At 39.2% G+C, this 26,363-nt stretch overlaps 1 protein-coding gene across 3 annotated transcripts; it reads right to left on the reverse strand.

Annotated features, from left to right (window-relative positions):
- Positions 1–3,570: 3,570 nt before the first annotated feature.
- On the reverse strand, positions 3,571–24,480 carry STX16 (syntaxin 16). 3 transcript variants are annotated; one of them, XM_077831865.1, is made up of 8 exons: positions 24,286–24,480; positions 15,276–15,383; positions 14,326–14,466; positions 13,354–13,516; positions 11,617–11,708; positions 9,749–9,892; positions 8,923–9,003; positions 3,571–6,663 (listed from the first exon to the last, which is right to left on the reverse strand). In XM_077831865.1, exons 1-8 carry the CDS (start codon positions 24,364–24,366, stop codon positions 6,559–6,561), a joined length of 915 nt encoding a protein of 304 aa, XP_077687991.1. In that variant the 5' UTR covers positions 24,367–24,480; the 3' UTR covers positions 3,571–6,558. The 3 variants fall into 3 exon arrangements, with proteins under 3 accessions (XP_077687991.1, XP_077687990.1, XP_077687992.1); XM_077831864.1 differs by having other exon boundaries at positions 24,232–24,480; XM_077831866.1 differs by lacking the exon at positions 24,286–24,480 and adding an exon at positions 19,793–19,914.
- Between the last annotated feature and the right edge of the window lie 1,883 nt (positions 24,481–26,363).

The raw sequence follows: 26,363 nt of genomic DNA on the forward strand, positions 1-26,363 counted from the left end.
CATTCACAAAACCATAACTAAGTATCAAACCTAAATTATGTTTATAAAGGAACATGCCAAAAACCAGAAGAAATGGCCAAACTGTGCTCTAAGTTACAGCATGTGGATTCACTAACAGAAAACAATGTTCTCCATGCTCCACTTTTAGTAGTAAACTATGTTTAAACCAAACATATTGGGGTATATTTTCATCTCTGCATATTTGGTCAGCTGGAGATAGACACAAATGGGTGGAGGGTCTACATATCAAAGCGGAATGTAAGTGCAAGTAAAGAGAAGACATTTAAAAAGGAAAAATTTAGGCTGAATACCAGGAAAAACTTCCTTATGGTCAGATCTTATTAGGCTGTGGGACAGCCTCCCAAAAGGAAGTGGTGAATGCCTCACTGCCTGAATCCTTTAAAACTAGCCTGGATACAGAAAGTATATTGTAGAGAACAATCCTGCATTGCTCAGGAACGGACAGGATGACCTACTACATAGGTTTCATCTTTAGCGATATTACTGAGCCAGAGAACATACTCCACTAGGGATTCAATTCTATTCCAATACACATGGACAAATTATGGTGGGAGATAGGAGAAATAGGAATAAACAGGAGTATTTTGGATTTAGACATTAAAACAATCTACGATTGGAAAAGAACATTAGGCCATCTAATCCAAAGCCCAGGATGTTAACATGCTCAGTAGGTAAGATTTGGAATGAGTGAAAAGCACTGATACTTAAGGCTTGATCCTACCTTCATTGAAATCAATGGTAAAGCTCGCCTTGAGTTTAATGGTGCAAGATCAGGGTCTTAATCAAGGCACTGGACTGGCTGCAAGTCTAATCTCTTTCTGAAGCCTTGTCTATGCCGTGAAAATTTCCTAAAATTTCTCCCCAGCCCCCCCGCCATTGGTTTCTAATAGCATTTGCACTGGTGTTAATAACGGTGAGAGCCCTAGCACGGACAACTAAAATCCATGGCCACTGCAATTTTTAACGTTGTGCCCGTTCAACGGTGTTTATGGAATCAAGCAACTACTAAAGACTTAAATGACAGGTTTCAGAATTCAGAGTAACAGCCGTGTTAGTCTGTATTCGCAAAAAGAAAAGGAGTACTTGTGGCACCTTAGAGACTAACCAATTTATTTGAGCATGAGCTTTCGTGAGCTACAGCTCACTTCATCACTAGCATCCGATGAAGTGAGCTGTAGCTCACGAAAGCTTATGCTCAAATAAATTTGTCAGTCTCTAAGGTGCCACAAGTACTCCTTTTTTAAAGACTTAAATGATTACATACAATTCAGCACCCGGGTGCGGGGGAGGTTGGACTAGATAACCTACTGAGGTCCCTTCCAACCCTGATATTCTATGATTCTATGAACAGTGTACTGGGTTCCTTATTTTAAGTGTTTATTTTATAAATTCAAGTTTTGATCTATTTTATCTGTGTACAGGCACTATTTGGGGATCTAAATCAAGAAAATATTTTGATGAATGTGGAAAACACTCTTGGAGTTCAGGAAAATTACTATGCAAAGTAAGAAAAGTTATGTCCCTATGTTTATCCATCTGTTTGGAAAAAGGGGTGCTGAGCAGAAAAAGCCCTGACAATGCTTTAAGCAAGCACTGCTACTTGTCCCAATCTTTTACCAAAGTTTTCTTACAATGAAACCATTAGGGATAAACAGAAGAGATCTCAAGTTTGCAAACCCCTTTGGAATGTACATATTTTACATTTAGTCTAGCTCAAAAACTAGGCTGTTAAACCCAAATTATGTTGTCAAATCATTTGCTTTTTCTTCCTCTCCCCACAAAACAATGTAATTTCTTCTAATTACAAGTGGATAAATTACAATATACACAAAATCCCAGAAGCTTTCCTCAACCAACTCATAAAGCTCTATTTTGACAAATAGAGTGTAACTTTTCATTCTGATGCCTCATGCACTAACAAAGATATACTCTAAGGACCGGTTTGCATTAATACCTCTTTGCAGATTACACAGGACACGAGAGGGTTTTTTGGTAGATAAAATTATTTTACTATGTTTTCTTTAGCAAAATCAAAATGCTAACTGTTTGTCACCTCTTGTTTCCTTATGTACGGTGCATGGCTGTACTGAAAGCCAGAAGATTTGTAAAAGTTAAGCAAAACAGATTAAGTTTCATAACAGAGTGCATATAGCAAGTATCAAACATTTCAGTTTGTTATATCCTACATTAAAAAGCCCCAGTGAACACTAAACCATTAGTCATCATTCCACTGCCAATTAGGCCCTGAGGCCTAGAAGTGGTGTTAATGCTTACGTTGTGTGTTTTAAGGAGAACCAGTACACATTTTCAGTTTTTAGAGAGGAGTCAAAGTGGCACCTAATATTCTATTGACAGTAGCTTACAAGACTTTATAGTTTTCAAACATTTAATGAAGTTTGATTCTAGTAAGTTTGATTTACATTTAAATGTAGATTTGGTCATTTTTGTAAGCTTGTTTGTGTTTAAGTGGAGAATTTTAATTCAAGTCAATAGGCTGGCCAAGGAGACCTGTAGGCCAGGGATGTATTCAGGACAGGTAAGGAGAGCCTTGCATTCTTGGAGAACACATTCTTGCAATATTTATTCTGCTGGCTCTTGCAGGTGTCTGCCTTCTCATCTAAATAGCTTTCCACATCAAGGACTGAATCCTAACACGTTCTCCCACTCTGCCCTTTGTGCCCACAGCAGATTCTGAACATAGCCTGGGGCTCCACTACAGATAGGGAGGTGTCTGGAGACCAGGAAGAGGTGGACACCCCACCTGCCATAGAATACATGGCATTGGCTTTCTCCACAGCATGCAAGGGAGGTTAGAGGCATGGCCAACAGGTTGATGAGATTATGCTGATCCAGTGGCCCAAATCCTCTGTGTAGGTGTAACAACTTCTGATACAGCTCACGGGCTGCTGAGGCTGTACAGCTGCTCCACAGCCTAGGTTAGAAGGGTAATGCCATCCGGTTTTAACCTCCAGGAGATTAAAGACAGATTATTCCAGCCTTGCATAAACGACTATGCTTTGGCCCTGAATAAGTATCTAGGATGGATTATAATGAAATTCAGACATTTGGAATGATATAGGAAATAAAATCCTATCAAAGATCCACTCTCTCACATAAACACAGTGTCACTATGCATCAGCTTCAACAATTTCTAGCTCATCATGAATTATGCTTGACAGTGTATCTGAGCTTAAACATGTCATTTGCACTGTGTATAAAATGTGCACCTCTATTTAAAATGTTCACATTTGTTAAATATTTTCTATCATTTTAGCACGGTTAGGCCATTACTTCCATTTCAGCAATACTTATAGATGAATGCTGTTCCTTTCCTAATTTTGGCTACGTATAGTAAAGTGTTTATGCTACATGAGATTTAACATTAGTTAAAAAGAGCACTAATTTTCCAGGATCTTCTATGTCATTACTGCTTCCATTAAATTTGACAGACTACAAACACAAAATTATTTTTGTTTAAGAAGCAAAGTAAGTGCTTAACTGTTTTATTTTAGTATAAATATGTAAGAAAAATGAATAACAATTAACCAATTAATTTGGAAATGTTGTTGTTTTATTATGTCTAAATTAATCAGCTAGAATAAAACAACAAAAGCACTGGTCAAGGCAGAAATAAATAACATCTTAGAGTGAAAGTTGCAAATACAGTAAATTAAATTAAAGCAGTGTTTACTGCTTCGCACCAAATGAGTCAGATAGCAGTATCCCACTTAGGAGACAGTAGTTGTAGTCACAATCATCAAAAAGATCTATGCCAACACTGAGTAGCTGCACACCAGCTACAAAAATAAAGAATTTTATTCTACCTTTTACAAATTGTGTGTGTGAATTTACTGCTGGTGAAAAGTCTAGATTGGCAGTTTCTGAAGACCAAACTCATCTTTACCCAAAAAACAAATAGTGGGAGTAGAAGCAGTGCATGGATTCCCACACTGTCCCACATTTCAAGGCCAGAGGATAGTCCAGTCTCATTGTTAAGATAGTTAAGATTTGCAAAGTGTGCCAATTAGTGCCAGTTTGTGAAATGGGCCTGAAACTATCATCTTATTCCACATAGGCGACGAATTATCCATCAGGTGGAGGTAACTAAAGGTTGTTACCAACTTGGAACGGATTTCAACCAGTAACCTACAGGTGAATGGCTCCACATATTCCATCACCGATCCAAAGAACCATCCAGCCCCCAGTAAATTTATTTTGCCCTATTCCCCATATCAAATAAGCATTTTCCAAGTATGAGCTCTCACTTTAATCAGCAAGAACCCCATTAGTCCGCAGTTATCCTGTAGTGTGTAACCCTGTGGGTCATGGTGCTGCATGCAGGCAAACTATTTGCTCAGAATTCTATCCCATTTCATAAGATACTGTGTATTAGGTAGGGTTCTGCCCTCATAAAGTCAGTCACAAGACTTTAATGAACCTCCTCCCCATTAGTCTCCTATCATCTGCATGATTCAAAAAGGACAAATGCTTCCCCCAACCAAGGGAGACTATTAATAAAAAGTGAAAATTAATCCACTTCCAAGGAAGTTCCCTGGCACACTCATCTTGCAAAAGGCAGCAACTTAAGCACATGCTAGGGATTTCTCTCTTTAGCCTGCAATATCTTCTCCATTTTTAATAGAGAAAACACCCATTATTCATTATGAAGGACATCCATGTGTCTCCTCTGCCTTGCAGCTACTAACACCAATTCTTCAGTGGCATGGGGGAAGGCAGAGGAGAAAGAGGTTGGCAGGAGAGGGGAGGCGAGAATATCCACTTCATTAGTGGATCTCTTTCCATCAGAGTAAATCGGTCCGGTTTAATTTGCCATACATAACACCTAGAGATTTGGAACTGACACTGAAGTATCCCAGCAAGTAAACAGATACCCTAAACACCTTAATGACTGATGAGCTTGTCAAACAAAGGAAAATTGATAAAATTGATAGCTAGAAGTACTTTTTAAAGGGCCATATCTTAATATTATGTCTTAGTATGCCAAGGAAGACCCATGTATGCCATCATTACTAGGGAAAGTAGGGGTTGGTGGATGGCATACATGGCCCATTACAGGAAGAAAGCTGGCAAGAGTCTGTGCACGGATATGGACAGAGGATCCCAATCCCCCATGTCCAATTTTAGAATCATTATATTGTGTACCTGAGCTTCAGTGGCTTTGGGCACAACATCACTGCAAGCACAAATCGGAACAGAAAGTGCCATTAGTACAAGCTATAGCCTCTTACAGAAACCAAATATTCAATACAGAAAAGCCATGTTAAAAATATTAAAGCAATGCCCCTAAAATTGTGCAACACTTTGGACCATATTAAACCATTAATACCCACTGCTCAAGATTTCTCTTCTCTCTCTCCCCTAACCTACAGCAAATTGTACTGCTGCAGAATCACAGCAAGCCAGAAATCCTGCACCAAAGGTCTGATGCATGCTCATACCAGTACATCATTTTAACCATGGTCAACACTGCACCTTAAACTTGTCCCCTTACAAAGTCTGGCCTGGGGCAATGACTGCACTACATATTGAACCCATACTGAAATACTTATTTAGGTTGAGTGTATGGATAGATGCACTGTAAATGTTTGGGACTACTTGTACGTGAAGACAGCCTACCATCCACTGTTGTGGGACACCTGATGGAGGGAAATAGATGAAGGATACAGGTGGCTAAATGGAGAATTTTCTTTCTATTGCACGTTTAGCTCAAACCATTAACACTATTTTAATGTAGCTGGCTGTACTTAATATATAACCAAGAAATTTGCAATAATAAATATCACACATGATCTTTTTGATGAGGAAAAATTATCCCTATGATTACTTAGGCTTAGGAAGCTATTTTAATTAACTATAAATTAACTGTGTTAAATTATACCAGTGATTAACTCTTGTTATTTACACTTTTAAGTACTATCTTGATAATTACTAACGGTGCAAAATCTAAATTAAGATCACAGGGTTTTAATTATGCTCTGTTTTAAGAAGTTTCTTTTTTAATAGTCAATCCAAATATATTTTTTTAAAGTTTGGAGAAAAGTAGGTGAAATCAAACAGTTAGAATTTTGTGCATCTTTTAAGGCATTTAACCTCCAAATCATAGTCCCATAAAAACCTTTATAGTTTGCAAAATTGCAACATAAGACTACAAAGAACAGCACACTTTTTTGCACACAGTGAAATACTAATTATTGTACTTTCTTGTAAACTTCTACTCTTATTTTCCATAATTTTTTAAAAATACTGCACAGTATTCCAAATATGGTTGGATAAAGGACTGGATGACCAATTTGGTAGCATTATCAAGTGACCTGGCATTTTCTGTACAAGTTCTACAAACACCTCTGGTATCACCGAAGCATGTATTATGAAAAGAGTTCTACTGAAACATTGCACAGACTTTGTACCACTAGGGCTTATACATTCAAAGGCAATTTCAGGAGTGCAGGTCCATCCATTCAGATTAGGAAAAATAATTACATACACACAAAAATAAGAAAATCATAGAGCTGTTACCTAGTGTGACTTTACACCAACAAGAACAACAATAAGTACAATTACTATTACAAATAAAATTAAAATGACAAACATCTTCCGATTCTTCTTCTGATATTGTTCAGCCTATAGAAACAAAAGAAAGGTAGTTAATATGTTGATTTCAGCACTGTGCAAAAGCAGACCCTGGCATGATCCAGCTTTAGTATCTAGACACCTACTAGACACGTACACTGTTTTTACGGTTATAACTTGACATTTCACATTATACTGCAAGGCGGCCATTTTGGGTACATCTATGCTGCAATTAAACACCTGTGTCTGGCCCGTGTCAGCTGAGTCAGGCTTGGGCTGTGGGGTTGCATAACCGTGGTGTAGATGTTTGGGTTTGGGCTGGAGCTTGCGCTCTGGGAACCTTCCTGCTCACGGGCTGCAGCCCGAGTCCAAATGTCTACACAAGTTCACAGCCCCACAGCCTGAGCCCCACAAACCTGACTTAGCGGACATGAGCCAACCAAGGGTGTTTAATTGCAATGTAGACATAGCCTTATAACTCAATAACTCATGTCATCATTGTACAGACTTCTTTGACTTGGTATAGATGTGCTGAAGACAAGTATGTCCTGAAACCCCACTTATCCACATTAGATTAATTCAGATAAGAGGGAAACTTCATGTCACAGAATTTGATCTCTTGTCAATTAAACAAAGTTGGGCTGTGCTTATCTTTAGATCTTGGAAAAGCTGTATACCCCATAGGGTGCTGTGTAAAATATTACTTTACATAAAATAGAGGTGGCACATCTGAAAGTGTAAATGATAACTAAAATCAGAATTTTAGATTGTTTAGGTGCGGAAATTACCTAAATTGTGGACACAAATCAGGTAGTTGTATGTACAAATGTCTCTAAGTAATAGAGCTGGTCAAAAATTCTTCAAACTTTTTTTTGGTATTATGTTATCAAAAGTGGTTTTTGAAGGAAATGAAATTTCAAAAAAAGCTTAATTTCCTTTCAAATGTATTTTTTGATATAACAAATCAAAATGAAAATTTTCTTTTTGTTTCAATAATAATATTAATGGCATCACGTTTCCAAAGTGAATTAATGCAAATCAGCTCGTGTACAGAGTTTGAAATAGCTTGACAGTTTGAAATAGCTGTGCACATTAAAGCAGAAAAGAAAACTGACAACATATGCCTTAAAGAAAAAAAGAGATCCCAATCATATTGAAAATAGCAGGCACTCTCTGTTTTACAGTATCATGATGACTTGCATATATATATATATTTTCTGTGACTGATTAGATGTCTATCAAGTGCTTAGCTACAGCTCACATCTACAGAAAACAGTCAGTATAAAATGTATATTGCACTAAGGATCCAAGCTCTAAACAGTATGTCACAAAGGACCTGTGGCAGGGTCACTAACGACTATATTTCCAGTTCTGATCATTTATTTATTTCTAGCCCATTTTGTGTAAACTGCTGGTCATTAATTTAATAATTAAAGCCAGGGGATCACTGCCCTGTTTTCAGTGGTCACCAATTCATCTTTATACACAAGCAGAAAAAACAAACTAGATAGTAATATCTTATGCTCTTCTCCAATGGCACTTTTCTGCTGACAGCGTATCAGAAATCTGCAATGATATGAGAAGACTGAGTTGGCAGTATATAGACTTGCAAGTTTCCAAAATATAATGGGCCACTGAGATTCTGAGGTTGAATATAAACCTCTCATTCCATGTTGTTGCCAGCCATGGAAGGAGTCAATTGAACTAACAGAACAAAATTCTACATTTTTTAAAAAAAAGAGAAAAAAAGCCTTTTTGTATCATTTTGCTGGAGTCCAAGCTTTTCAACTACCTCAAAGCTAAGATGTCCAGAGCAGAAGCATAAAGTTGGACTAAAATCCTAGCTGATGCCATAGAAAAAAAGAAAATACCTACTGTTAACTCCACAAAAAGCAATGCCTGCATATTAAACCCAGGCCTCAAGGGACAACATTTGCAAACTTGAGCACCTAAAATGAGGGATTTAAGTACACAATGAGGGACCAAAGTAACTAGCCTGATTTTCTGTGTATGCTATATGTGGCTCAGCAATTGGAAGTCAGGGCACCTGTATTTAGGTGCTCAGCTATGGATTGCGTGCCTAATGCCAGGAATCACACTTGCGAATATTACCCAGTAAAGTTCCTGGTAGAGTTAGATCATAGATTGCTGTTGCATCCACAAATTGCCACAGAGCAATTGTACGTGACAGAAGAGGCACCAGTTTTGTTTTTGTTTTTAATTTGGCCATGGTGTTTGATGGATCTTCTTAAAAATGTTAAAGAGTATCATGTAACAAAGTATATAGCATCTTAAACAACCTCTGTTTACCTTATGTAATTGTTTCAATCCCTCTTCAGTTTTTACACACGACTGCTCAACATTGTAGTCAATTCTGTCCAGAACTGTACCCTGAATAACAAACAACAGTTATAATGAACCTGAACCTAAATAAATACTACAGAACAAATCAGTTACAGTTAATAAGAGGGTGATAAATAGGGTTCACAGAAGATAACTGATGAACTATGCAGGCTAAGCACATCTTCAAAAGAAAGAACTGGTCAAGAAAATAAAATGTTGTCTTTAAAGGAGTTCCTAGCTTGGTTGCCTAAATAATGGGACTGTTACACACCTCAAATTGTGCATGCTTTAACAGTGATCATTTCAGTTTTTAAAGTATAAATACAGATCCAGTTACTTGTAATGACCAAGAGTTTCTTGCAACTTTAACACATTTTCATGGTCCTGGGAAATAATGTTGTACTCTTGGTTGGTTTTCTTCACCCCTGAATTCCTTGCACCATGGAAATGAACAGAAACAATGGGCATCCAAACCCTTTGGGTATATCTACATAGCAACCGGGAGGGTGCTTCTGATACAGACACACACTAGAAAAGGTTGCCAGAATTTCTTTTAACATGGGCAAACATTCTTCCCTAGCCTGGAAACCATGGGGGGGGGGGGGGGGGGGGCCGCGGGGAGGAGGAGATATGCAAACTAGCTTGAGGCAGACACCAAGCATGGAATAGCATGGAACCAGCAAAGCTGTAAGAAATTGAAAAGGGGGTCTTACAGTGAGCAGTGTCAGGCAACCTTAATAACAGGCAGTGCTATCAGCTCTGTCTGTAGTGCTGATACCATGGGTCCACACACCTGTTCCACTATCATTGCTCCAAGGTCCCTAAATATTTCATTGAGATCAGAGATTGATTGTACAATCTGGCGGATTTCTCTTTCCCGCTCTTCCACCATTAATGTGTTTTGTTCCACCAATACTAACTGGTCATCTGTAAAACCCTGTAGAAATAAAAGATTTAAATGATGAGCTAACAGTAATAACATGGAACGCAAATAGTAATAAATATAAAGCACTGTCATCCTAATGCCAGGGCCTCTTTGGAACTCCCATAGCAGCCACAGACATCGTTAAGAAACAAAATCTTAGCGTGCAACTATGCATTAAATATGTAACAGATTTAGGGCTGCCACAAAAATTATTTGGATTGTCACCTGAATTTCTGGTAGAGATGATTTAAATCCAGCTACGCATAATTTAAAAAGAAGAAACTTGCACACCCAAAATAGACTAGCAGTTTAAATGTCAGCAGGGCATAAAAATCTGTCTGAAAGCAAATTTGTCTGCATGTATAAAACCAAGGAAGTGGCAAAACATACACGTCAACGGTAGTAGGTATGGCCTATCTACTTAATGCTCAGTATACAGAACATCTCATAAGGTCAACTGCTGCTAAAGTGTGTATATTACTGCAAGGATTGTGTTTGCAGAATCCTTTTGTATTACACAGACATTACTATTTTTATCTCCTAAGGCCATTCACTACAAAGCACTGTGCTCATTTTCAGGCTTTCTTGTTTAGAGGTCAAGTGGAACACTACTTTTATCATCTTGCATGGTGTCAAGTACCAGGGGGTAGCCGTGTTAGTCTGCATCCACAAAAACAACAAGGAGTCTGGTGGCACCTTAAAGACTAACAGGTTTATTTGAGCATAAGCTTTCGTGGATAAAAACCTCACTTCTTCAGATCAAGAAGTGAGGTTTTTACCCACGAAAGCTTATGCTCAAATATACCTGTTAGTCTTTAAGGTGCCACCGGATTCCTTGTTACTTTTATTATGCTAGTTGAAATACAGTCCGTCACCTTTTCCACGAGTTTGCTGCTTAATCCTTTAGCATTGGAGGGAATTGTGTTTTGCAGTACAAACAGAGGCATACTGAGAAACACTGACATAGCAGTGATACGCAGTTCCCTGAAACACTGATGTGGGCACTTATAAGGGACGCATCTGGCATGCGTGGTAATGCTGGAGATGTGTATTGTGTCATATACCAAGTAGGTGAGGTAGAGGTGAAGCATTAAATTGGACCCATTCTTCGTATCTATGCTCCATAAGGTCTGTGCAGAAAACTTCAACTTCTTTGTCAACATGAAATAGAGCCATAGGCATTCACTCCTAATGATTGCACATTGCCACCATCCAATTGAAGCTACTATCCTGACAACTGATGACAGTTCTCTTCAGAACCCCTGCATGTGCCCTGGGAAGATGGAGTGAGGGGTGACAATGCTGCCTCTGCAGAGCTCCTAGTCCCTAGCAGGAGAATGAGAGTTTGACTCCTGAACTCATGTCTCCCACACTTCAAAAATCAAAGCTAATCCCAACTTCCTAACATTATGGATGACAATCTGTGTTCTTCCTTTTCACCAAAAATGCATGGCATGGTACGTATTACTAAACACATCTTAGCGATGATATATCAAAGCAGGAAAAATCCTTTTTTTAAATTAAAGACTTTAACCACCCCCCACCCCCCAATTACAACAGTGTTTATTAGGAAAACACTAACACAACTGGCTAGATGGAACTCCCATATGGTTTGATGCATACATCAGACACAATCTGATTTTTGATTCATTCTCATGATTCTCATATTTAAGACCACAGTAAAAAACAACAAACCTCACTCTCCAATAAACTTCACTTAAAACCTATTAACTTACCCGATCATAAAGAGTACTGTCCTCTCCATCATCCATGAGCGGGACTGACGTATCAAAGAAATGCTTGGCTCTTTCTTCTCGATTTTTCATGCCTGTAAAAAGAGAAAAGCTGTGGTTGAGTATAATATTTAGATACACAAAACAGAAAGTCACTCAGATCCACTATTACCATTTTGAAATGCAACATTCTGAATGTTAATGTACTTCAGGTGAAATAATATTTTTCCAGAAGCTTCAGGAGGACACGAGAGATGTGCAGAAGAGGTCAAGTTATTTATGCAGAGTGATATCACGCCATTAGCCAGATTTTCCTAAGTGACATGCACTGAATTTTAATCAGCATATATCGATTGCTATTTACAAAGCATGACCAACTTTGACTACACAAGATTTTGGCTAGATCAGCAACTCTTAATCATTATGTTCCATGAACGTCAAGTAATTTAGCATGCTCTAACATTCAGCATATCTAATTTAAAGTAATTTAAAAGGAGCTTTTTTTGTTGTTGCCCCATCTTTAAAAAATTATTTTATTTCTTTTTGCAGAGAAACACATTATTAGGATTGAGCAAAACTAGAGGTGATGCGTAAATACAAGATACTAAAGTGATGTGGGCCCAAAAGTACTTAGGTAGATCCATGCACTATGTCTCTCACAGGGCAGCAGTTTTCTGTATGTCACCCCACAAGTTATTTTCTAACAAAGAAATCCTCTCAGGTGCATGTCTCCTCCTAGTCTTGATCCCAAACTTTACCTGTGGCAACTATAGTGCTGGGCTACAGGATGAAGAGATATTAGGCCAATATTAAGTGGAGAAGATAAAAATAAGTTGGTGCATTTGCCTAGTTACAGAATTTTGGATACTGCACATTGTATATATGATATATTGCACATAGCATTTTGCATCTGTGTTTTCTCTCCTCTATGGCTGTTGGACATTAAAATTTATTAGCAATCAATCTCCACTTGTTGCCTACAGCTCCCACTGCTCTAATCTCTGTAGGTCACTTTGCAGTTTGGTTTTTAATTCTTGTTTTTTTGATACTCTCTTTAATTTTGGTGTCAGCCACAAATGTAATCAATTTTATTTACGCCAAAGAAACACAACTGAATTTAAACCAAAGAGAGAGATGAAGCAGTCTTGTAGCATCCTTTTACTTTTTGACTTTAGTTTGACAAAACACACCTTTGGAAGTCCTAAAGGTCCTGAATTTGGATTCAACTAGCAGCAGGCATCACTGATTGAAGACTAACAACTGCTTCACCAATGTAACAGAAGTTCTGCAGATGACTTGCAGGCAATTCGCACACCACAAAAGTGTTTCACAAAACATAACTTGAGAAAGAATTAGGTAGTCGAAACTTTGATAGCAGACTAAGTTAGTCTGTACATAAGACTTCACTCATATATTTACACCTCATATATGTACTTGTATCAAGACCAAGCTAAGCATATTAACTTATTATATAAATAAGAACAAAAGAGGCACAGTTAAGTGGTTTTGAGCACAGGACTTAGAGCCAGGAACTCCTGAATTCTACTACTAGAATTGGACAAGAATCTTAGAATTAGAATCTTGGACAAGTCACTGAACCTCTCTGTGCTTCTGTTTCCCCAACCCAGAAAATGGGGATACCACCTTCACAGCACAAATGGAATAGGGCGAAGGTGAGTATTTGTTCAATACTTTGCAGACAGAAGGCACTTAGTACTGTATGTCTTTGCAGATGCTTACGTTTGAGATAGTCAGACTGTGCATGCCTAAAGTTGGTGGATAGGTCCTGAAGGGACTGTGCTAAGGAAGACACTATGTTTCTGAGAACACGTTCTTCTTGTTCTGTACAATTACGTGACCTGCTCTGCAAGGCCTGGACTGCTCTCTGGCATCTGTGAAATAGCTGAAAAAATAATTCCCATTAGTCAAGAATAATAAGACATTTTAATTATCACATGGCTCAAATGTTGAATGAATGACTGTAATACTTTAACATAAGGATTTTTAAAGAAAAGAAAAGTACACTGATGTCCAGGCTGTCATTTAACTAGATATAAAAACACAGCACTCAGATGAAGACTAAAATCCAAACAACATTGCAGCTAAATGTAAATGAAAGTTTTCTGTAAACTAGATTTTGTAACTGATTAAATGATTTGTGATTAAGCAAATTATGATATTAACTTTGTGAATAAAAAGGCATTCAAGACAGCATGCAGGTTGTTCTGCCCAAGAACAATATTTACTCCATTCGAAAGTTATTACTTCTGTTCAGAATGGAGGTTGCATATTTAGTAATACTATTTTATAACTCCTTTACAAACATGAATTACTTGAGCCTCACAATCCTATGGCAAGGGGGTTAACATCTATATTACAGATGGGTAAACTGAGGCATAGAGCAAGTAAGTGACTTGTCATCATAGAGTCAGTCATAGAGTATAGGGCCAGAAGAGACCACCTGATCATCCAGTCTGACCTCCGGTATATCACAGGCCACCCCCCTGCCCCAGGATCTCAGTGACATATTGGAAGAACTAGGCACAGAACCCCATCGTTCTGACTCAATCACTTGTTCTAACCACAAGAGTGCACTGATTATCAAATGTGAACTTTATTTCAAACAAGTCAGTGCCACACCAGGATAGAGCTAAGTAAAACTGCGGCTTCGGAACTGAATTAACATCTTCTCTGAAAATATTTTATCTGCACCTGTGTGATCTCTTGGGTAGTAATTTCTATTGCATGTTCTTCTTCGCTGCTATCATCCAAAGTAGGTCTGTTTAAATATTTGTCATGAAGACTGGCTAATTCTTTCATCTTCTGTTTAATCCTGCTGATATCATCCTGAATCTAAAAGAAATGGAGAAAGGACAGTAATGCCACAGAGGAAAAGGTTCCGACAAATATCTGATAGACTTAATTTATGTAAAGACATAATTAACAGAAGCATGTACTATAGAAAAACAGGCCAAATATTTTAAGCCAAAATGTACAGAGTTGGCCTCTGAGTGTGTGGTTTGTGACCTTGTTGCTCTTTTGACATTTTAACTTAGCATAAACCCTCTACCAGTACACACTGGATGGGACTATGGTGCTTTCAAAGATATAACTCCACTGGACTGGACCATAATACAGTCAAAGAATCACTCAAATTATATTAAAAACGAATAGTAAAATCAAAAATGTAAATTTAGAAGGGAACATGAAAAATCCAGATTGCATCTTCACCCATATCACATGGTGTTGTAATACAAACCAAGCATAATGGTATAAATTAAAGGGCATAATTTCAAATTGGCTTCTACCAATACAACTGTAAAGTCATAAGCCAGATGTCTGCAAGCAGCGTATTGTGCTTGTAAAGGCTGAATACCCATTTCTGTGCACATATGATGGTTTTTGTATACAGAAAAGGACGTGACTGTAAATTTTGTGAGCACATTTTCAGAGGCCTTTTTGAAATCTGTACTAGTAGGTTCAGCCTCACTTTTTACACCGTATTTCTTGCATTAGAATTTACAAAAAGACCTCACTTCAATTAACTCCTTTGTAAATTACTATTACAATAAACCTTATTGCATTAGTGTTGTCACAGCTATTTTCCCATTAAAATCCTTGAACAAGAAACTACACCCAACAATAACATGTAAGTAACTTACTTCTCCCACTCCATCAACCCATTTGGGGGGTAGCCGCTTTGTTACACAAACTGCTGCTTCAGGATCTAAACTGATGCCTGATACTAGTGCCATGCGATCATCAGCAAGCTACAAAAGGGAAAAGCAACAAATTTAAAGACAGAAAACTATGTCTATTCAGATTATATTCATCCAATTCAGGTATTTGTAATCACTGTAACTGCAACCTCCCTTAAAAAAAGCCAGCTAAACAGAGTAGTTAATGCACTCCATGTACAGTTTACTCATTTGTGATGGATGCTCCTCATATCCTGGCTTGTTTCTCACACATTAATTAGCAATGTCCTTGTGTCCTACCAGGACTCGGGAGATAGAATCCACTCTGCAACTAGCAGGCAGCCACAGTTTCCTTTCTGCTTCAAAGTTGGGACTCAGGAAGCCCCTGAGCTGGAGTAAGGGAAGTGGCCTCACTCTGTGTGAGAGCTTGTTGCCACTGGATCCTTGTATTAGCCACATTTCTCTGCAGATCAGGGCCAGACAAAAGTTTCACACTTTAGATCTTTGAAATGAAATTAATTTCTTAAAAAAATATATATTGTTTTGTAGTCTCAAACAATAGTATGAAATTTCCAAATAACGAAAGATAGGTTTATTAGCTCCCTGTGAAGCTAAGAAAAGAAAGTTTTCCATATTCTCAGTCTCCAGGGAGTTCTTTCAGATAAATACTGTATCTGATTCATTCGGAATCTCAGATACTAGGTGGACACAGGCTAGATAAGTACCTAGATCAATATATTTAATAAATGATCACGTGTAGGGTCTTCTAGAATTGATATGAAGAAAAATTGGAGGATCCAAATCATGACCACCAGCAAGTTGGGGCAGCAAACGGAGGGCACAGGGTATAGAAATACTTTTCCAAGAAGCCCTACAGATTCCCAGGAGGTGGAGAGTAGGGCAGAGCCCAGATGTGACTTCCCCCTGGTTCAGAGCAGTGCTGGAGGTGGCAGAGGGAGGGAAGAAACCCACTCTTACTTCCACAGCCTAAGAACCCAAGTATGTTCCCCCACTATGTGTTCTCAAGGGAGGAGAAGCAACACCTGTGGGCAGGCTACCCACTCCGGGAGCCCAGATGACTCTTATTGCCACCTTCTGAGCCTTGGAAACCAGTGACATCAAGACATCTACTCCATACTTGAACACAAATCTTCTGAGGGGAGGAACCTTTGAAGCTTTGATGGCCCCCCAGCCTCAGATGGGGAGGGGACCCCCTCATCTCAGGGTATTGGGGGGATAGTTTATATTAAAAAATACTAATAATGGTAGGTAGAGAAGCAGTCTGGAAGAGGCAGGGGAGAAAGCAAAAATAAATAAAATAGTATACAACCAGGCAGTGTGCCCAGAGTCACCTTATTTGGGGTAGGAGAATTTTAATAAAACCTGAAGGGCTATGTTTTTAGGAGGCATGTTTACAATAACAAAACTAGTATAAATGATCTATACCTGTGCAATAATAAGCCAACATAAATGCATGTTATCCCTATCCTCCCTTCTCTACTCCCTTCTGCATGTTGCACTCACTTGTTGCATCTTGTCTACTTAGGCTCCAATCCTGCAGAGATCTGTGCAGGGCCCCACTGACAGCAACAAGGTCTGCCTGCATGGAGCTCACTGCAACATCAGGGGCTTAGATTGTATGTATACTTGTATTTGTACAGTGCCTAGCACAACCGGGTCTTGATCCTAATTAAGGCCTCTGGGAGTAATTATAAAATAAGTAATAATAGTAGCAACCCTGGCAAGGAAATAAATAACCACATAGACGAAGCTGCCAACAGAAGTGCTGTTAGAAGAAAACAACCTCAAAACCATTTTGTATGTACCGGTAATTACATTAACTCTCATAGTGAAAGTAAGCCTTGAAAAAGTGGCCCACTAACATCAGAGCATGTTCTCTAGAACAGCACAAATACAAAGAGGAAAAACAACCTGTATACATCACAATTCATAGGAGTCAAATAATTTGAATGATAGAAGAAGATGTTTTAATAGGTGTCATGATATAGAGTTCAATGTTATTGGGAGCTGAAGTATATTAATTTATTTATATTAGTGTTGTAAACATTTTAAAATGAGGGTGTAGTACACTGAGGAGAATGAGATAGTATACTTGAAAACAGAGTGTGGATTTCATTAAAACATACCATGACTGCAACCAGATTTGAAAAGTTGAAAGGTTTTAAGGGAAAGAGAGAGAGAATTAATAATAAAGATTATCTGCAGAGTTGCAAATGCTTACAGTAAGTGTGCAGGAGCCTTATTTCCAAATCTTACTGTTAGGTGTAGGTCAAAAAAGTTTCACTTTACCCTCAAGAGGCATCTAATAAAGCCTTAATATACAACAAAGAAGCTAAAAAGAGCATAACATCTTTGCTCAGTCTGGCAAAGACTAAAGGCCCAGTTTTGATGTCAGATATGCTGATGCATTATATGCTGTTATAGGATTTGACATCATTAATGATGAAATACACTTGTTTATCCTGAAGCAGAATTGTGTCCTTAAGGTGTGGAGTGGGTGGAAGGAAGATGGAACATTTATTTCCTTACCCTAGCAATCTCTTAGTGCCCTTCCTGACACTCCTTTTTACTGCCCAAAAGCTAGTAACAACAGAAGAATCTTAAACTGATTTAGACACATAGAACAAGGTACTGTATATACTCGTTCATAAGCCGAATATTTTTGGTAAAAAAGTGGTGCATCAAAGAGCGGGGGTTGGCTTATAAACGGGTCTACACCAAAATTTGATGATTTAAAACTCTATGAAAATCACTGAATTGAATATCTAATACATTGTCATTTTGTTTACCTGGAGTGTCTGCAGGCACGGAGCCCCTCAGTTCTCTGTGGCCGTGGTTTGCCGTTCCCAGGCAATGGGAGCTGTGGGAAGTGGCACCACTTCCCGCAGCTCCCATTGCCTGGGAATGGCAAACCGCGGCCACTGGGAGCTGAAGGGCTCCGTGCCTCCAACACTCCAGGTAAACAAAACGTCCCGACCTGCCAGAGGCTTACCCTGATGGGCCAGGAGCCGAAGTTTGCCAACCCCTGAAATTTAGGGTCAGCTTATGAAAGAGTCATACAATTTTTACCATTTTTCCTTATCCATCTTGGGGGGGGGGCTGTCAGCTTCTAAACGAACCGGCTTATGATCGAGTATATACGGTAGTTTACCTGGATCCGTTCTTTTTGCTAAGTTAGCTACTATAACCTCAGTATTTTTTATATGCAATTGAAATAACTTGTAATTAAAAAGGGAAATGATCACAGGACGTAGTTACAGCAGTAAGGCTCATTACAGCTCTGTATAAACAAGAAAACTCTGAGGTAAGGCTGATAGTACAATAAATAGCATAAACCACTTAATACTTCTATAGCACTTTCATTCTGAGTACCTTAGAAGGAAAACTTTAACTCACAAATCCCTTGAAGTAGTAGCCTAATATAACTGATGGGTAAACAGGGGCACTGAGAGGTTAAATGACTTGTTCACAGAAAATTTATAGAAGAGCTCGAAATGAGACCTAGGTCTCTTGACTCCCAGTCCTGTGATCTAGCTATTAGGCCATGCTTTCTAACTTAATTCACTCAGCCTCCTCTCATTCCCACTGAAGTACTGCTGCAACGCTCTGCTCCAGCTACAAACAGAAACACTCCGCTTCTTTATAGGACATTGAACAAATAACAGAATGGATTTATTTTATAATTAAATAAAGAAGCACAAATGGTATCTGATAATTTACTTTACATTAAGAAAAAGCTAACTGAAGTACATTTTCTTCAGTTCATTTTGTGTGGGTTGCATTTTGAAGTAGGTTGCTGTGCCTATACAAATGGATTATACGTGATTGCAAAGGCAAGATTTTTCAAAATGTCAGGTAAACCGGAGATGTCACATTAGAGAAATCCCACCAATACTACTTTGTGTGAGCAGATGGCAACATGTATATTTTGTAGCTGTGCAGACAATCAAAAACTGTGCAAATTAATTGTTTCTAGTGTATAATGCTTTTCTAATTTAAAAGTTTAAGCTCTGAAGATCTGTTGATAATAAGGATACTCCCAAAGACCCTATTGCTGCAAACATTACTCGGCACACTGCTTAGTCCATTGAAACCTAAGGGACTACTCACAGTAATAAGCCCTATGCCTGCTATAGTTTACAAAAGCAGGAACAACATTTAATGGTTTCACTGTATAAAGTTTTTATATGGAGTGTGTAACAGTGTAACAGCAAATCTGGACAGTTTTATGTAAGTATATAGTAATACTGTAATGTGACTACCCTGAACATCAAAATGTCTCATGAAAGCTCTCCTTCACGCTAAAGAAAACACTGCCTCATCCTTGTATTGTGAAAAAACCATCAGTGATCTCACACTGTTAAATCTAAAAAATTAACAGTAAAAAGAAATGAGTGTTCTAACTAATCATCATCTATATTGGATGCACCATGGTGGAACAAAATATAAAAAAACAATACCTCATCCAGCTCCTGATATGATTGGTTGATTCCATCAGCCCCATCCATTTAGGGACAGCAAAAGGTAAAAGAGAGAGAGAGAGACACACACAGGACAGAAATAGGGTACAGTCAGTTGAGAAAATACTGAAACTTTATTTTTTTAAAATTGACAGTTTACCAAGAAAAAACCAAAGAGGCTCTTAAAACAATAACGACTAATAAAATACAGCATTCTCAATGTATCTACGTAAGCATTTAGTCTGGTGCATAAAAGCACATTTTTCTTTAAAAGTTATTTCAGTAGTTTTCTGGTAAACAGGAACACAATTTTTGTTTAAAAAAAATCAAGAAAGTCAATAAATTGATTTAAATACAATATATGATTTCAAATACCAACTATCAGATAGAAGAATTGCTATGTAAAACATGTTTAATATGAATTGAATGTAGCAAGGATCATGTGCTCATGCTATTCAAAATCCAGGATAAATTTTGACACATTCAATTCAAGAAAGAGATTGGAGGACCTGTATGCATTTTGGTTTGATATTTTTATTAGGCAAAGCTTGAAAAATTGACTCAAGACACACATTTATTGATAAGCATCCCAGGCACCTTAAGAGGACATAGGGAAGAGCAAAGAAAAAAGCCACACCAAAACACCAAAAGATGAAAGATTTAGTTTAGTATACTCTAGTTATCAAATAATGTTATTGTCCTTATAGTTGAAAACCATATAAAAGACTAGCAACTACAATATATTTGCAACTTTACCAGTGAAACCACTGCGTTATCTTTGTATAGTGTATGAAAAGGGGACCAGGAGGATCATTGAAAAATTAATAAAGCAAATATTACTTTTAAAGCAAGGACAAAATGCTTAGAGGTAAAAAGGTGTCTCATGTTACACTTAAATACTTCTTATATTTACATACTCAGCTTTAGAAATAAAAAGTAATTTAAGAATGCTAAGGACTTAAACTTTGCCCGAGTATTTAAAATTTCAGTTGCATTGATTCAATGACTGTCAGCATCAGAAGGCTGAACTATTCTAATGCAGGATAAAAACAGTGAACTTTTTACAGCAATGTCTAGTACTCATGAAGGGTGGTAGACCAACAACCCTGGAACCTGTTTATCCAAAAACAAGATAAGGCAAGGTAGTGACAATCAGGCTCTGTCAACCTGCCAGCGGGCTTCATCCCTGCTCTGGAGGCACTATGTCAGGGGAGGAAAAGGCAATTTGCATAGATGTTATACTGATAGGTGTAGTTATAGGTACCCCAGACAAATATATGACAGATAGCTCAGTCTATACAGTTTTTGGCTTTCTTGCTGAGACTAACCTGGATTTAACTAAGTAGCAATTATGGAACAGACACCTGTCCACTAGGAACTAGGTCCAACTATTAATTCATTTCACACAGGGCAACAAAGGCCTGGTCTACACTGGGGGTGGGGGTTGGGGGGATTGATCTACACTAGACGTGATAAATCGATCCCTGACAGATCGATCACTACCCGCCGATCTGGCGGGTAGTGTAGACATGGCCAAAGAGACATGAAGCTTTTCAATCTCTGCCAATGCTGATTGCGTTTACGTGAGCACTTGACAAAACAGCTTTTTATTCCATCAATGCTCGTAAAGGCTTTGAAAATGTAAAGCTGTAAACAAGTGCTAAGTATTACTAACCCATTACCCTTTCAATGGATACTGAATTTGATTGGTCAGTTGCTTCTATGCCTGTTTTCATGATCAGTAACATTTCTAGGTAAATATTAAAATTTTAGAATGTCTAAAAAAATCCTGGTGATTTAACAACCTCTAATTACAATCTGCACAAATACAATTTTAGAAAAGCCAAATAGAGCGCCAGAATAAAGTACATTTAAAATATATTACTAGGTGTGACCTTTACTGTTCTATAAATGTAATTTCAGAAGTAGCTTGTACAAAGATAGGTGGAAAAAAGCTAACCATGAACAAAGATTAGTCAATGGTAGCTCCCAGGTTGAAATGGAATTTATAACATTAAGTACCGTTTCTCTTTACAGAAAATGCACTAATGAAAAGCAACAAAGAAAGAAAGGAGGACCCATATGTTTACTGGAGGCTTTTCTAAATAAATGAGAAGATTGACCTTAAGTGGAAATAGACAGAGACAATTCTATACTAATGTAGTTTCAGTTACCAACCAGAAAACTACTTGGCTGGGCGGTCAAATGGGGTGCTTCGTTACTTACTGAAATCCAATTTTTAAAACTCAATTCAAATTGGCACTGTTTATGTGCATTTACAAAATCTTCTCTCTCTCTTTCGATAATTATTTTGTAAGTGATTTCAAAGCAACACTGGAATCTGAAGTTTTCCGTCATAGTCTGACCAGACCAAAATTTACAAACAGCCACAGGTATAGAGTTTGTCCTCTTGCACTTGAGGATTATGCTTGGTGGTATCTGCACTATGTATTATAACCACTTTGCAATAGAATACAAACAACAAAAGCTATAAAAACCGTTAAAGAAGAAAGAGAAAACAAACAGTAAGATATTAAGGGGAAAAATGGAAGGGCTTCTCCTTTCATATTTAAAACATCCAAACTGGAACTACAGCAATATATCTATATAAAATATAAATAAAATAACTTGCTGTATGTATAAATTACCAATGGAAAGAATACACTCCAAGCCCCAATCTGGCAAACTGATGAACAAGGGTGGACTCCTGTGCCTGCAGAGTCCAATTAGCTTCTACATTTGCTATTATACTATGAAGTATTTTCAAGTAGCTGAAATAATGTTTAGCTGAAAAAATGTACAGAGTTTTGTGTGCTGGATTTTTTGCATACTTAGCTGTATATATAGCAGTGGAATGTGGCTTTATTAAAACAAGTGATTAAATTTCAGAATGGAAAAATAGCAAAGCTTATTCCTACTAGGGAAAGAAAAATTGAATGACCAATACATAACTAAACATGTCAAATCACTTATGGCCCTGATCTCACCTGCAGATGTGCTAATGAGCACATCTGTGCCTGCATGGTGGCCCGCTCTAATTACATCTTCTTGCAGGAATGGTAGCTATAACACAGACTTCATACAATGAGTCCAATTTTGCGATCCTTCCTAAAGGATTCAACAGGGGCTTTGCCTGTGTGAGTCAGTATTGGACCCCGTATGCATATGTACATGTTCTTTAAAACAAGGAAGAATCAAACTATGAACTAAAAGTGCACCTGGATTCAGACCGACTTGAAGATATAAAAAGCTGAGTGGCCGCAAATGGTTTTAAAACTAGAAAAATGTTATTTGATTATTGCTTTTGCTTAAATTGTTTCCTTGCTTTTTTCATCACTCTGTGTACAACTGGAAAATAGATGTTTGCACTCGCTAAGATAACAGAGCTAGTTACTTTGGAAATTCAAAGTCCTAATAAAATTCAGCTTTTAGTTTGCTTCTGGATGACAAAATCCCTAAAGGGAATGGTAATTTTTTGGGGTAGGGTAAAACAGAGGCAAACAAGCACTGGCTGTGTGGACAATTATAAGCCATCTTACTTCCTTTTTCTTACACTTTCACTAAGTGTAATTATGTAATAGTATTTTCAGAATTTGGAGATTGAATCATGGTAAATTTGGAATGCACCTATTGATTGAACAACTTCTACAACAACAACAAAAAGATCTGTCAGTTCTAGGATGCCATGTTACATCAATTTCAAAAGGCATTCATGCATTTCATTTTAACAAATTTATGACACCATGATACATATGCCTCTTTTTTCCTTAATTAAAATATCAGATACACATTGAAGAGAGCACAGTCATTCATTTTACTTTGGAAAAGGGAAAAAAAAAAAGAGATACCAGCAACTTGTCTCAAAGTAAGAAAAGGTTAAAACAATGGTGGTAAACTGCATTATAGGTTTTAACAGTGCCCACAACAAAGTGAGAAAAAGAGATCAGAATGAAAAGATAGCTTTGTTCCTTTCACCTGGGAAGGGAGTTGGGGTTGGGAGAAAAAGGAGCGACAACAACTTAATGTCTAATAATAATGTGAAGATATTTAAATAATAAAATTTATTATTTATGGAGCAAATAGACAAGATCAGTATAAGAGGACAGATCTATTCTATTCATTTTAGATGGGGAGAGGACAGTGGGAGGGAGAGGTGGTGTCAGAAGTGTGGGACAAACGGAAGGTGGGAGATGGGGAGAAAGGGGGAAAGAGGTAGTAAGAGGAAAGGAGATGGGAGGAGGGAAAATATAGGGTGAGGAGAAGAAAGGGGAGCAGGGAGAGTTTAGGGGGGAAGGTGAGGCAAAGGAGTGTACTGGGGGAGAGGAGATGGGGTGAAGAGAGGACGGAAGAGACAAGAACACTTGCTGTCTGACAGTCCTAAGCAGATGGCATTAGAGCAGCAAGTGTGGGATACAGTAGGATGAAGGGAGGAGACTCACCGCAGCAGCCATGCTACGTGAATTCAGAGGGCTGGAGGAGCTGTAACTACTCACTTGCTCGGCCAGCAGCTGCCGGTTTTGGATCGCGTTGTTCCGCAACAACAAGAACGCGTCTGTTAAACGCCGGGTGGCCATGGCTCTACTTCTAGGGCCCCCCTGGACTCCCCGCAGAGCTGTCACGGGACCCCTCGGCACCCCCAGGGGTCCCAGCCCCGAGCCTTCAAGAGCCCTCCTTGCACTCCCAGGGGCCCCAGCCCCGAGCCTTCAGCCCCCCCCCCCCCGCCCTCCCAGGGGTCCCCGGATTCCTGAACTCCCCTTCGGCCTGCACGGGACACCCCGAGCCCCCCAGTGGCTTCTCTACCTGAGGACTCCCAGGTCAGGCTTGTGCCCTGAGCATCCCTCACCCCCTCCCAGGGAGCCCCGGAGCCTCCCCCGCTGTCCCAAGGCGCCCCCCCCCCCGGGGGGGGGCTGGCTCTCCTAGGCCTGGGGCTCCCGCCCTAGCTCAGCCCAGACACCCCGGGGCGGATACAGCGCGAGTCCCCGGCGGCTCCTTCCCGCCGTTCACAGGGACCAAGGAGCGGGGACGAGCCCCGACTCCCAGCGGCAGCCCCCAGCTTCATCCATCCTTCCTCCCCGGATCTGACTGCGGCCCGGCTCACTTCCGCGTTGTGCATCCCTAGCCCTCCTCCCCCCGACCCGCGCGCCGCGGCACCAACGTTCCGGGCCCCGGGGCGACCTGGGCACCTGCCCAGAATGGGAGGGGATGAGCGGGGTGGGGGAAGAAGCCTGTTGTACCTTTCATCCTGAGACTGAGATCCTGAGGGATTCCTCAGGGCTGCCCCATTGTCCCCAGCATCTCTGGGCAGTGCCATGGGGGTGGGTGCTGCAAGTGTCATGGGGGCCTTTGCTCGGGTTGCCAGCATTGTATTTCAGAAACAAGGGAGGTTTCAGAGGAGCAGCCGTGTTAGTCTGTATCCCCAAAAAGAAAAGGAGGACTTGTGGCACCTTCGAGACTAACACATTTATTTGAGCACAAGCTTTCGTGAGCTACAGCTCACTTCATCGGATGCATTCAGTGGAAAACAAGGGACTGTTTTCTTAGCACCTCTGCCCCACCCCTCCTGGTATTATTAATTATTATTAATAATATAATTAATAAGCAGTACTCACTTATATTCGCCGGCGGTATTTTTTGCTGCTTTTTGCAGCACTCAGCAATTCCTGAGCTTATTGTACGGAGATGAAACAATAAGGGATGGATGTCCCATGTTTGTAACAATGTCCTCAAGGGGTCACTGTCTGCAGGGACCAAACTCTGTGAAAGCATAAGCCTGTACTGATTGGGGAAAGGGCCAAATCTAGTGCCCTAGCTGGAGGGCAGCCACTAACTCATTAACCTCTCTACAGGACTAACCTCTAAAAGGGGTACAAAGAGCCAAACTGTTAGTAGGATCACCAACCCCAAGCATTCAGAAACCATTAGTCAGGTCCCAAAATCATGAGGTTGCCATAAAAATCATGAGCTATTAAAACTAATAAATGTTGGGTTCTGCTGATTTGCCTTCTGGTTTCCCAGCATTTACTGTTTACATGTTCCAGCTTTTCTCTGCAACCAGGAAGGCTGAAAATGAGCTTCTCACATAATCACAAGACTCCAGAAGGTGGGGATCTAAGAAAAGCACTGGCCATTGCAAGATTCTGGGTAAAATAATGACAGCTGGCAACACAGTGCATAAGCATCAGAGTAACACGGAATAGAGGAACAGAAAAGTGACCTCTCCAGGAGGGCTGCAGCCAGAATTCTTGTCTGCATTCATTTAAAGTGTGGGAGATGTTATTTACTAATTAAAACAAAAATACATATTTAAACATTAATTTATTTGAATTTTTCAAGTGGCAGAAAAAAAAACAGAACTGGGGTTGATTTAGAGAAGAATCTCAGGCTTTTCCGGTTTCCTTTGTTGCTGGATTGTTCTGTTGCACTGGACATTCTGTATGCTGTGCTGCTTCCTGGAACTGCCTGGGATCCTCCTTTTGGTATGGAGAGGGATCTATGCTTCTGCTGTCTGCCCAGTGATCCAATGCGAGGGTCTACACATTCTTTCTTGTACTACAGCCCTGTCTCACCAGGT

This window comes from Eretmochelys imbricata, chromosome 13, assembly GCF_965152235.1.
Source record: "Eretmochelys imbricata isolate rEreImb1 chromosome 13, rEreImb1.hap1, whole genome shotgun sequence".
NCBI classification, from domain to species: Eukaryota; Metazoa; Chordata; order Testudines; family Cheloniidae; genus Eretmochelys; species Eretmochelys imbricata.